At 44.1% G+C, this 13,992-nt stretch overlaps 1 protein-coding gene across 1 annotated transcript in view; it reads left to right on the top strand.

Moving 5' to 3' along the window:
• SHOC1 (shortage in chiasmata 1) overlaps positions 1-13,992 on the top strand; it is a 119,165-nt gene that overhangs the window by 81,817 nt on the left and 23,356 nt on the right. Inside the window, exons 22-24 of the mRNA XM_073346129.1 lie at positions 10,228-10,339; positions 11,414-11,535; positions 13,589-13,682. Of these exons, the coding sequence (XP_073202230.1) occupies positions 10,228-10,339; positions 11,414-11,535; positions 13,589-13,682 (328 nt within the window). The remainder of the gene's footprint in view (positions 1-10,227; positions 10,340-11,413; positions 11,536-13,588; positions 13,683-13,992) is intronic.

The raw sequence follows: 13,992 nt of genomic DNA, 5'->3' as shown, positions 1-13,992 counted from the left end.
ATCACTCTCCTTACAATAAGAAAAGGAGTACTTGTGGCACCTTAGAGACTAACCAATTTATTTGAGCATAAGCTTTTGTGAACTACAGCTCACTTCATCGGATACGTACTGTGGAAAGTTTAGAAGATCTTTTTATATACACACAAAGCATGAAAAAATACTTCTTCCCACCCCACTCTCCTGCTGGTAATAGCTTATCTAAAGTGATCACTCTCCTTACAATGTGTATGATAATCAAGTTGGGCCATTTCCAGCACAAATCCAGGTTTTCTCCCGCCTCCCCCCCTCCCCCCACAAACCCACTCCTGCTGGTAATAGCTTATCTAAAGTGACCACTCTCCTTACAATGTGTATGATAATCAAAGTGGGCCATTTCCAGCACAAATCCAGGGTTTAACAAGAACGTCTGGGGGGGGTAGGAAAAAACAAGGGGAAATAGGTTACCTTGCATAATGACTTAGCCACTCCCAATGTCTATTCAAGCCTAAGTTAATTGTATCCAATTTGCAAATTAATTCCAATACAATAGTTTCTCGCTGGAGTCTGGATTTGAAGTTTTTTTGTTGTAATATCACAACTTTCATGTCTGTAATCACGTGACCAGAGAGATTGAAGTGTTCTCCGACTGGTTTATGAATGTTATAATTCTTGACATCTGATTTGTGTCCATTTATTCTTTTACGTAGAGACTGTCCAGTTTGACCAATGTACTGGCAGAGGGGCATTGCTGGCACATGATGGCATATATCACATTGGTGGATGTGCAGGTGAACGAGCCTCTGATAGTGTGGCTGATGTTATTAGGCCCTGTGATGGTGTCCCCTGAATAGATATGTGGGCACAGTTGGCAACGGGCTTTGTTGCAAGGATAGGTTCCTGGATTAGTGGTTCTGTTGTGTGGTATGTGGTTGCTGGTGAGTATTTGCTTCAGGTTGGGGGGCTGTCTGTAGGCAAGGACTGGCCTGTCTCCCAAGATTTGTGAGAGTGTTGGGTCATCCTTCAGGATAGGTTGTAGATCCTTAATAATGCTGTCAAGGTTCCTCCCCCACTCTGAACTCTAGGGTACAGATGTGGGGACCTGCATGAAAACCTCCTAAGCTTACTTTTACCAGCTTAGGTTAAAACTTCCCCAAGGTACAAATTAATTTTATCCTTTGTCCTTGGAATATCCACTGCCACCACCAAACTCTAACTGGGTTTACTGGGAAACGTAGTTTGGACACGTCTTTCCCCCCAAAATCCTCCCAACCCTTGCACCCCACTTCCTGGGAAAGGTTTGGTAAAAATCCTCACCAATTTGCATAGGTGACCACAGACCCAAACCCTTGGATCTGAGAACAATGAAAAAGCATTCAGTTTTCTTACAAGAAGACTTTTAATAGAAATAGAAGTAAATAGAGGTAAAGGAATCACCTCTGTAAAATCAGGGTGGTAGATACCTTACAGGGTAATTAGATTCAAAACATAGAGAATCCCTCTAGGCAAAACCTTAAGTTACAAAAAAGACACACAGACAGAAATAGTCATTCTAGTCAGCACAATTCTTTACTCAGCCATTTAAAGAAATCATAATCTAACGCATACCTAGCTAGATTACTTACTAAAAGTTCTAAGACTCTATTCCTGTTCTATCCCCGGCAAAAGCAGCATACAGACAGACACAGACCCTTTGTTTCTCTCCCTCCTCCCAGCTTTTGAAAGTATCTTGTCTCCTCATTGGTCATTTTGGTCAGGTGCCAGTGAGGTTACCTTTAGCTTCTTAACCCTTTACAGGTGAGAGGATTTTTCCTCTGGCCAGGAGGGATTTTAAAGGGGTTTACCCTTCCCTTTATATTTCTGACACGCCCCCCAAATCTCAGCTAGGGTGAAACACTGGCTGGGATTTCTTCCTGGAGCTCTAAGAAAAACAGAGTTAATAAGACACATGCATCTCTAAATATACTACCAAGTACATAAAGACTAACAATATTTTCCACATCTCAAGGACGATTTTAACCAGTTGATTCTGGGAAACTTTCAGGGGAGAGTGCATCAGCCACTTTGTTAGAAGCTCCTGAGATATGTTGGATGTCGAAATCAAAATCTTGGAGAGCTAAACTCCACTGAAGAAGTTTTTTGTTATTTTCTTTGATGGTGTGAAGCCACTTCAGTGCAGCATGGTCGGTTTGCAGGTGGAAACGCCGTCCCCAGACATATGGGCGTAGCTTTTCCAGAGCGTAGACAATGGCGTAACATTCTTTTTCACTGACTGACCAGTTGCTTTCCCTCTCAGACAGTTTTTTGCTGAGAAATACTACAGGGTGGAATTCTTGATCAGGTCCTTTCCGCATTAAAACTGCTCCCACACCACGCTCGGACGCATCTGTGGTTACTAGGAACGGTTTGTCAAAGTCTGGGGCCCTTAGTACAGGGTCAGACATGAGTGTCGCTTTAAGCTTGTTAAAGGCCTTCTGATACTTTTCGGTCCACTGAATGGCATTTGGCTGTTTCTTTTTGGTTAGGTATGTCAGTGGGGCGGCGATTTGGCTGTATTGCGGTACAAATTGTCTGTAATAACCGGCCAAGCCTAAGAAGGATTGAACCTGTTTCTTTGACTTTGGGACAGGCCACTTTTGGATAGCATCCACTTTGGCCTGTAGGGGGCTGATAGTTCCTTGACCCACCTGGTGTCCAAGATAAGTCACTCTGTTTAGGCCTATTTGACACTTCTCAGCCTTAACAGTTAGTCCTGCCTCCCTTATGCGCTCAAGGACTTTTTGTAGATGTTCCAGGTGGTCTGCCCAGGAATCCGAAAATTTGGCCATATCGTCAAGGTAGGCGACTGCATATTCTCCTAATCCTGCTAGGAGACCATCTACAAGTCTTTGGAAGGTGGTGGGTGCATTTCGCAGCCCGAAAGGGAGTACATTAAATTCATACAGCCCGAGATGTGTGGTGAAGGCTGACCTTTCCTTGGCAGATTCATCTAGCGGTACCTGCCAGTACCCCTTGGTTAAGTCCAAGGTAGAGAGGCCCATCCCAGTTTCTCTAATAGGTCATCTGTGCACGGCATTGGATAGTTGTCTGGGCGAGTTACAGCATTTAGCTTACGGTAGTCCACGCAAAAACGTATCTCCCCATCTGGTTTGGGAACTAGAACCACTGGAGATGCCCATGCACTTCCAGAGGGGCGGATTACCCCCATCTGTAACATATCCTGGATCTCCCGTTCTATAGCAGTTTTAGCTTGAGGAGACACCCGGTAAGGTTGGACTCTAATTGGGTGAGCATTACCTGTGTCAATGGAGTGGTATGCCCATTCAGTCAGTCCTGGGGTGGCTGAAAACGCTGGTGCGTACCTAGTGCACAGCTCCTTGATCTGCTGTCGCTGCATATGCCCAAGGGTCATGGAGAGGTTCACCTCTTCCACACCACCAGCACTTTTCCCTTCGTAGTAGATACCTTCAGGCCACTCAGCGTCATCTCCTCCCTGGGCTGTAAACTGACAAACCTTTAATTCTCTGGAATAAAAGGGCTTTAGAGAATTAATATGGTACACCTAAGGCTTTCGGTTGGAGGTGGGGAATGCTATGAGATAAGTAACAGCTCCCAGGCGCTCCTGGACCGTGAATGGCCCTTCCCACGATGCTTCCATTTTATGGGCCTGGAGCGCCTTTAAGACCATGACCTGGTCCCCTACTTTGAAGGAACGCTCTCTGGCATGTTTATCATACCAGGTTTTTTGCTCTTTTTGAGCATCCTGTAAGTTTTCTTTAGCAAGGGCTAAAGAGGTTCGGAGGGTGTTTTGTAGGTTGGTTACAAAGTCCAGAATGTTAGTTCCTGGAGAAGGTGTAAATCCCTCCCATTGCTGCTTCACCAACTGTAATGGCCCCTTAACCTCACGGCCATATACAAGTTCAAACGGGGAGAATCCTAAACTGGGATGTGGTACAGCTCTGTAGGCAAAGAGCAACTGCTGCAACACTAGGTCCCCATCACTGGAGTGCTCATTTACGAATTTACGTATCATGGCCCCCAAAGTTCCATTAAACTTCTCCACCATGCCATTTGTTTGATGGTGGTAAGGAGTGGCAACCGAGTGATTTACCCCATGAACTTCCCAAAGGTTTTCCATAATTCCTGCCAGGAAATTAGTCCCTGTATCTGTGAGGATGTCAGAGGGCCAACCTACCCTGGCAAAAACGTCTGCTAGTGCCTGGCACACACTTTTAGCCCTGGTGTTGCTTAGAGCTACTGCTTCCGGCCATCGGGTGGCAAAATCCATGAAAGTCAGTATGTACTGCTTTCCTCTGGGTGTCTTTTTCGGAAAAGGACCCAGAATATCCACAGCTACTCGCTGAAATGGAACTTCAATGATGGGGAGTGGCTGGAGAGGGGCTTTGACCTGGTCTTGGGGTTTTCCCACTCTTTGGCATACTTCACAAGACCAGACATAGGTAGAAACATCCTTGCCCATTCCCTCCCAGTGGAATGACCCCCCCAAACGGTCTTTGGTCCTGTTCACCCCAGCATGGCCACTAGGATGATCATGGGCTAAGCTCAAGAGCTTGGCCCGGTATTTAGTTGGAACTACCAACTGTCTCTGAGGATGCCAGTCTTCCTGGTGTCCATCAGAAAGAGTTTCCTTGTATAAAAGTCCTCTTTCTACAACAAACCTGGATCGATTAAAAGAGCTGAGAGGCGGTGGGTTGCCCCGTGCCGCCGGCCAAGCTCTCTGGAGGCTTTCATCTGCTTCCTGTTCGGTCTGGAACTATTCCCTTGATGCTGGAGACATCAGTTCCACAGTGGATTGTGGACCTATGCTTGGTCCCTCTGGAAGCGATGTAGGGGATGGGGCTGTTTCCGTTGACTGTGAACCGCTTTCCACTGGGACACTCTGTTGGGGTTCAAGTTCTGGCTGAGCCTCTTGTTTAGGGTTATGGGCTGCTGCCGGTTCAGGTTCGGTGGGGCCCTCTGGTGTTGAGGTTGCAAGTACTGGATTCAGTGCTGGCAAATGGTCTGGTGCTGGTTGTTCCGCTGGTTCTGGTTCTGGGACTGGTTCCATCTGGGTCTCTGGGACTGGATCCACTACTGCTGTTGCAGACATTGGCCTGGGGTCCAGGTCCATTACCTCTGACTGGGTCCTGCTAGAAGTTTCCGGAACAGAGCTAGGCCTCACGGCTTGTTTAGCCTGGCTACAGGTGACCATTCCCACCCTCTTGGCCCGCTTCACATGATTGGCCAAGTCTTCCCCCAACAGCATGGGGACGGGATAATCATCATAGACTGCAAAAGTCCACGTTCCTGACCAGCCCTGGTACTGGACAGGCAACTTGGCTGTAGGCAAATTGAAAGAGTTGGACTTGAAGGGTTGAATCGTCACTTGGATCTCTGGGTTGATTAAATTGGAGTCCACTAAGGAAGCATGGATAGCTGACACTTGTGCTCCGGTGTCCCTCCACACGGTGACCTTCTTCCCGCCCACACTCACAGTTTCCCTCTGCTCCAAGGGTATCTGGGAGGTATCTGGGCCTGCGGACCTCTGGTGTGATCCCGGTGCAATGAACTGTAATCTGTTGGGGTTCTTGGGGCAGTTGGCCTTTACATGCCCCAGCTCGTTACATTTAAAACATCGTCCAGCTGACGGGTCACTGGGGCGAGGTGGGTTGCTGGAGAATGGGGTGGTGGGACAATGAGGTGTCTGGAGCGTTCTTTGGGAGGTAGGTGGGGCCTTGGGCGGCCCCCGGTAATAGGGTGTGGTCTGGGGTTGTCCCTTCTGGTCTCCGCTCCAACTGCGACCAGTTTTCTTCTTCTCTGCCACTTCCACCCATCTGGCTCCAATCTCTCCTGCCTCGATTACAGTTTTGGGCTTACATCTAGGATGTATCTTTCTATTTCCTCAGGAACCCCCTCTAAGAATTGTTCCATTTGCATTAGGAAGGGCAAATTTACTGGAGATTCAACACTTGCTCCTGATATCCAGGCATCCCAATGTTTCACAATGTGGTAGGCATGTCGGGTAAATGACACGTCTGGTTTCAACCTTAGGGCTCTGAACCTCCGACAAGACTGCTCGGGTGTTATCCCCATTCTGACTCTCTCCTTGGATTTAAACAGTTCATACTTGTTCATGTGTTCTTTAGGCATTTCAGCTGCCACCTCAGCTAAGGGTCCACTGCGCTGCGGCCTCAGCTCTACTATGTATTGGTCAGTAGAGATGTTGTACCCAAGGCAGGCCCTTTCGAAGTTTTCTAGGAAGGCCTCAGTATCATTGCCTACCTTGTAGGTGGGGAACTTTCTGGGATGGGGAGTGGTACCTGGAGAAGGATTGCTAGGGTTTGTTGGTATATTCTGCTGAGTCTTTACCTTCTCCATCTCCAGTGCATGTTTCCTCTCTTTTTCCCTCTCCTCCTCCACATGCTTCCTCTCTTTTTCCTTCTCCAGCCGCATGAGTTCTATCTGTCTTTCATGTTCCCTTTGTTTTTCCTCAGCCTGAAATCTGGCTAATTCCAGCTTTTGTCGAGTTGTGGATTTTGTCATCCTAACGTCTCTGTTTTTAACTAACTTTACACCCGAGGTTTAGAAATAAACAAACAAAACTTGGCTGTAAAATTTTGCTGTGCTGGAATAGGATACCTATTTTCTGATAGTGATTGTCAGCCTACAGAAAAAGACAATTCCCTTTGTCTCTGCTCTGGCCCCAAATCAAAGCAAAAAACCTCCAACTACTTGGAAACCTGCTTACCAGCAGCCTAAAGGAAAGAAAATTCCTTTTCAAACCGGTGCTCCTTGTAAAAAAATCTGTAAAAAAAAACTGTATCGTGTTCGTGGGGGTGGAGGGGCAGAAGGAGAGGTGACCTAGAATCCTATTTTCGACGTCTCCGACTCAAGGAATATTTCCAACATACCTCTGAACAACATACTAATCCACAGAGACCTCCTTACCAACACTACAAAAAGAAGGATTCTAGGTGGACTCCTCCTGAAGGTCGAAACAGCAGACTGGACTTCTACATAGAGTGCTTCCACCGACGTGCACGGGCTGAAATTGTGGAAAAGCAACATCACTTGTCCCATAACCTCAGCCGTGCGGAACACAATGCCATCCACAGCCTCAGAAACAACTCTGACATCATAATCAAAAAGGCTGACAAAGGAGGTGCTGTTGTCATCATGAATAGGTCGGAATATGAACAAGAGGCTGCTCGGCAGCTCTCCAACACCACTTTCTACAAGCCATTACCCTCTGATCCCACTGAGAGTTACCAAAAGAAACTACAGCATTTGCTCAAGAAACTCCCAGAAAAAGCACAAGATCAAATCCGCACAGACACACCCCTGGAACGCCGACCTGGGATATTCTATCTACTACCCAAGATCCATAAACCTGGAAATCCTGGGCGCCCCATCATCTCAGGCATTGGCACCCTGACAGCAGGATTGTCTGGCTATATAGACTCCCTCCTCAGGCCCTACGCAACCAGCACTCCCAGCTACCTTCGAGACACCACTGACTTCCTGAGGAAACTACAATCCATCGGTGATCTTCCTGATAACACCTTCCTGGCCACTATGGATGTAGAAGCCCTCTATACCAACATTCCACACAAAGATGGACTACAAGCCGTCAAGAACACTATCCCCGATAATGTCACGGCTAACCTGGTGGCTGAACTTTGTGACTTTGTCCTTACCTATAACTATTTTACATTTGGGGACAATGTATAACTTCAGATCAGCGGCACTGCTATGGGTACCCGCATGGCCCCTCAGTATGCCAACATTTTTATGGCTGACTTAGAACAACGTTTCCTCAGCTCTCATCCCCTAACGCCCCTACTCTACTTGCGCTACATTGATGACATCTTCATCATCTGGACCCATAGAACAGAAGCCCTTGAGGAATTCCACCATGATTTCAACAATTTCCATCCCACCATCAACCTCAGCCTGGTCCAGTCCACACAAGAGATCCACTTCCTGGACACTACAGTGCTAATAAACGATGGTCACATAAACACCACCCTATACCGGAAACCTACTGAGCGCTGTTCCTACCTACATGCCTCCAGCTTTCACCCTGACCACACCACACGTTCCATCGTCTACAGCCAAGCTCTGCGAAACAACCGCATTTGCTCCAACCCCTCAGACAGAGACAAACACCTACAAGTTCTCTATCAAGCATTCTTACAACTACAATACCCACCTGCGGAAGTGAAGAAACAGATTGATAGAGCCAGAAGAGTTCCCAGAAGTCACCTACTACAGGACAGGCCTAACAAAGAAAAATAACAGAACGCCACTAGCCGTCACCTTCAGCCCCCAACTAAAACCTCTCCAACGCATCATCAAGGATCTACAACCTATCCTGAAGGATGACCCAACACTCTCACAAATCTTGGGAGACAGGCCAGTCCTTGCTTCAGGTTGGGGGGCTGTCTGTAGGCAAATACTCACCAGCAACCACATACCACACAACAGAACCACTAATCCAGGAACCTATCCTTGCAACAAAGCCCGTTGCCAACTGTGCCCACATATCTATTCAGGGGACACCATCACAGGGCCTAATAACATCAGCCACGCTATCAGAGGCTCGTTCACCTGCACATCCACCAATGTGATATATGCCATCATGTGCCAGCAATGCCCCTCTGCCAGTACATTGGTCAAACTGGACAGTCTCTACGTAAAAGAATAAATGGACACAAATCAGATGTCAAGAATTATAACATTCATAAACCAGTCGGAGAACACTTCAATCTCTCTGGTCACGCGATTACAGACATGAAAGTTGAGATATTACAACAAAAAAACTTCAAATCCAGACTCCAGCGAGAAACTGTTGAATTGGAATTAATTTGCAAATTGGATACAATTAACTTAGGCTTGAATAGTCACTGGGTGTGGCTAAGTCATTATGCAAGGTAACCTATTTCCTCTTGTTTTTTCCTACCTCCCCCCCCCAGACGTTCTTGTTAAACCCTGGATTTGTGCTGGAAATGGCCCACCTTGATTATCATACACATTGTAAGGAGAGTGGTCACTTTAGATAAGCTATTACCAGCAGGAGAGTGGGTTTTGGGGGTGGGGGGAGTGAGAAAACCTGGATTTGTGCTGGAAAATGGCCCAACTTGATTATCATACACATTGTAAGGAGAGTGATCACTTTAGATAAGCTATTACCAGCAGGAGAGTGGGGTGTGGGGAGGTATTTTTTCATGCTTTGTGTGTATAAAAAATCTTCTACACTTTCCACAGTATGCATCTGATGAAGTGAGCTGTAGCTCACGAAAGCTTATGCTCAGATAAATTGGTTAGACTCTAAGGTGCCACAAGTACTCCTTTTCTTTTTTCAAAGAATTCTGGAATTTCACAGCAGGTCATCAGTCACACTGCCTCTGAGTGTACAGATAATATCTGGACACATACGTTTTTTCCACTGGATATCAGAAAAGGTGCAAGTTTCTTGTGTGACTTAATGCTGGCAGGGTCAGTTTTAGCTCCCTTGTGTTTGCTGAGGATGGTGCCCCATAGAGTGGCTCCCCCTCTAATCAACTGACTCGCTCAGAGCCCTGAGCAGGTGGTGTTCATTCAGAGGGTCTTTCACTAACACAAGGAGTGTGGATGCTATTTTGATTCACTTCCCTCACTCTGGCAATTTGAGGGCCACTAGAGCGGAATTTCACTCCTTTCAGTCTCTCTGTGCTGCACAGTGGTAGAGAGGAGGGATATGGCCCTAAATGAGGAAGGAATGGCTAATAATCAGGGTAGCAGGTTGCTAAAATCTTTTTTAGCTGTCAGAGGCAATGTAATACAGCTATAGCTTCTCAACAAGAAGTTAAAAGGATTGACTTTGTTACACTGCAAATCTCAACATCAGAATGTTTTGCTGACTTATAAACATCAGTCTCCGCATTACATAATGTTGTTTCATGAAACTGCAACCTCCTGTGCAGACTGTGGCAGTACATCAAGGTAATATTAAATGAATGTGGAATTAAACCTAACAGAATAAATATTGAAATATTTAAGTCTCACTATATTGATTTTTGACCTTTGAATATATATGTCTTAATTGAAGTATAGTTGGGGGGTTCAGGAGATAGATCAAGAAATTAAAAATCCATATAATTGGAGTTGGAGAATTAAATAAAAGGACTTCACAACAACATTCCTCTCCTTTTTGGAAGATTTCATCATTTCACTTAAATGAAATTTACTGACAGTTTGTGAATTCTGTAGGTACAATATTACTTTTGTTGAGAGAAGTTGCAGTGAATCATTACAGCTCTTTGGAGGTACAGATCGATACATCGTGGTAACAATAGATGAACGCACTGCCATAATTATTGAGGTACAAAATTAGACCAACATGGTCAAATTCCGCACTCAGTTACCTCCCTTAATCTTTCCTTGTAAGCCAGTCTCTCCAGCCATCTAGCCATTTTTGTTGTTCCTCTTAACCCCTTCCTTGAGATGACAGTTTCAGATGCTAATAGCTTCTCATCCCAGAAGTTATTCCATAGTTGAATGAATCCAAAATTCGGTTTACGTCATTGAGGTATTTACTGATTGATCTTGTATTACATCTTCTTTCTACACTTATGCTTGATAACAGAATACCTGCAAAGTTGACCTGCATTATCCCTGTCATCAGTTCTGTTCTAAAATCCCTGAAGTGATTTTGAGAATATTTATTATTAAAGACCCCACACTTGAAAAAGGAGTTGTATAATTGAAAATATGTAGTGAACAATTCAAGTTATACATGACTATATCCTCTCATTGATATGCATGTTAATTCCTTTCATGTAAACAAGATATACATACTTATATAGAGAAGACTTTGCCCTGCACTACGGTCTGAACAACTGAACATGATCATATGCACTTTGTTATTAAAATTCCTTATGTCTGTTCATGTAGTCAGTGTACGACTGAAACTCTACAGCTAAAAAAACTGATATTGCAAGATAAATTGAGTATAAAATCATATATTAATATTGAAAACAGAACACATCTACACCCTCCTACAGCGTAGTATTTAGCCACATTGTACTTTATAAATCCAATACATCCATAGTGTAATACATATAGGTTGATTAAGGTAAAGATTAATAATAATAATTTGCACTTTTATAGTTCTCTGTAAGCCTAAGAACAAACCTGTGCGGTACATAAATATCCCCATTTTACACACGGGGAAACTGAAGCATGGTGAGGTCAATTGACTTGCCAAAATTCACACAGAATAAAAGTCCGAACAGAATCTACGTTTCCAGGCTTCCAGTCCAGTGAGCTTTATCCACTTAATAAGGCTCCTTCTCAACTGTAAAGTTTACATTATAGTGATGCACATTTTAAATCTTACAGCAGCCTTGTAAATATATTCAGTTTTTTTACCTTTTTTGTGCTAATTTTGCTGTAGACTTTGGAAGAACTGAATTATGAGAAATCCTCTGATAATATCATATTAAGACTGGTGGCACTATCACTCCAATACAGTTGCTGTTGGATCATTTTGTATTCCAGAGAGAGACTGAATTCAGAGTAAGTTAAACATTCATTCTACTAGCATGGTATTATAAAGCAGAGTTGTCACTATGCAAAATGATTTACTATGTTACGAATTACACCTGGTAGGACACGCACACAAGTGCTACGAATTACACCTGATAGGAGACGCACACAAATGCTACGAATTACACCTTGTAGGACACGCACACCAATGCTGCGAATTACACCTGATAGGTCACGCACAGTTCAAATCTAGGCTGAGGCACAGAAATAAAGTCCACAACTGCAGAGTTCCCAAAAGACACTAAGTTTATTACGCTCGAGCGTGGTGCCCCCCTGCTAGCCAGGAGGGGACCCTGAATACAGATTATACAAAGGTTATATACTTTTTAGCAAAGCATGTTGCCCTCATGCATCGGAAACCTTAGCCAATAAACAAACCCTTGTCCTATCTACCACCTATCCCTGCTTGGTGCATTCCTCGTGCTATACCAGTATGTTAATTACACAGCATGGTCCTAAAGCCATGCATCAGTAACTTTTATTATCAGGATGGGAGGCCTCACATCAAGGCCAAGAGACAGGGAGTTAGAGACTGACAAAAACCAGATACTGGGAGTCAAGGCAGGCTGGAGACAAGGAGGAGGATTTTCACAGGGATTCAGTATCTAAGGATTACTCCTCCTGGTGTATGATGTGCTGGCATTTAAACAATGGTGGGTCCCAAACCAAAATGGAGTCACATGTGCTAACTTTTCCTTAACAACTAGAACTAGAACTAAGTAACTTAACAAAATGTTAAAAGAGATATGTTAAAAGATGTTAAACAAAATGTTAAAAGAGATAAACCATTCAGTTTTAAAAAGAAATTTACTTTTCTAAGCAGTTAATACTTAGATCAGACATCCTTTGATATTAAAAAAGGGAAAATCAACATATCTGGAGACAGTACTGGCTTGACAACAGTAACCATTGGAACCGCGCATTGTAATGCACTACAGTAAACTAATGTCCTACAAGTACATGTCCGTTAATCATGGCATCAGCATTATATCCTGCCTGGCAGCTATGCATGTATTCTCCAAATCTGTCAATCATTTCCAGTGACCCTTCTGCTTTTGCTCCAGAAGCTCTGCCTCGTTCATAAGTAGTTCCTGAATCTCTGATTCTGCTGTCTCATGTAACCACCGTTTTCTTCCCATAAGCCTTCTCTTGTAAGCTAGTGGTAAGCAGTACATTCTCCCTGCACTGGCTACCCTCTCTTTGGGCTCTTTCCCTTATTAACTGGGTTCCCTTCCAGTGCTGTTGCCTCATAGCACTGATTGTGCACTGAAGACTGACATCATTTTTCTCCCTCACAATGCAGCCTCTCCTATTGAGTGATTCAGCTGCATTCCGGTTGCTCCTTGCAGAGCTATTTATTAATTAATGTTCACAGAGCTGTAGTTAATATTCAGAATTCTGGCTGGCAAACTACATAGTCCCAGAAGAATTTGTCTGTCATTTTGAAAATATTATATGCAGCTATCAAATATCTGTAATGTATAGTGCAGGGGCGGATGCAACCTCCTGCATCCAATGAAGTGAGCTATAGCTCACGAAAGCTTATGCTCAAATAAATTGGTTAGTCTCTAAGGTGCCACAAGTACTCCTTTTCTTTTTGCGAATATCTCTAGTGTAATTGCAGTATGAAACAAAACAAAAAATAAATACAAAAGAGAGTACGATCTATTATTTATGTATTATTTCAACAATACTGGTAAGAACAAAATTAGGAAGCATAATATTGGATAATAATCCAATAAATACCCACAGCCTGGTGCAGAGTTGAGAACCCCGGAGGTAGGGGTGATGGCCTGGCGAGCAAGCCTGCCCCTCACTCACCCCACAGCAACAACCCAGTCCTGTAGGTCTGGGCCTGGGCTTGGTGCCCCACTCCAGGTGTTATGACATGGCACACAGGGTCACAGTACCACTCAGGTTCAGCACCCTTAGTTTCATGATTTCTGTAGGTGCAATTGAACCTAAGCTAAAGCTGCCCCTTGTATAGTTTATTTATAGTGAGTATAATGCAACTCTGTTTCAGGTACAGCCTCACAGGAAAGACTCTGCATCATCTATCCTTAATTTATGCTGCTTTGGTTCCATTTTCACAGAAATCAGAAGACTTTGAAGTGAAGGTAATTTCTTTAGTAAAGATGTCTATAAGTCTACTTCAATATCATAAAACCACCTCTATGCCATTACCAAAACATTTGATAAAGCATGTACTCAAAATGAAACTTATGAAATATTTTAAATTTAAATACCTGATTAAAATGAGATGTAGGAGCGTGATCACTGCTATTGAATGAGGCTCGGATTGACTTCAATGGACATTGAATAGGGCTCATACTAAAAATCAGAAATAGCTGTGTTTTACCACTAGAGGTCATAATACTCAGAAAGAAAAGGAGTACTTGTGGCACCTTAGAGACTAACCAATTTATT

Source organism: Lepidochelys kempii, chromosome 5 (assembly GCF_965140265.1).
Source record: "Lepidochelys kempii isolate rLepKem1 chromosome 5, rLepKem1.hap2, whole genome shotgun sequence".
Taxonomy (NCBI): Eukaryota; Metazoa; Chordata; order Testudines; family Cheloniidae; genus Lepidochelys; species Lepidochelys kempii.
The sequence above is the reverse complement of the archived record's forward strand: the minus strand, read 5'-3'. Positions and strand labels throughout refer to the sequence as shown.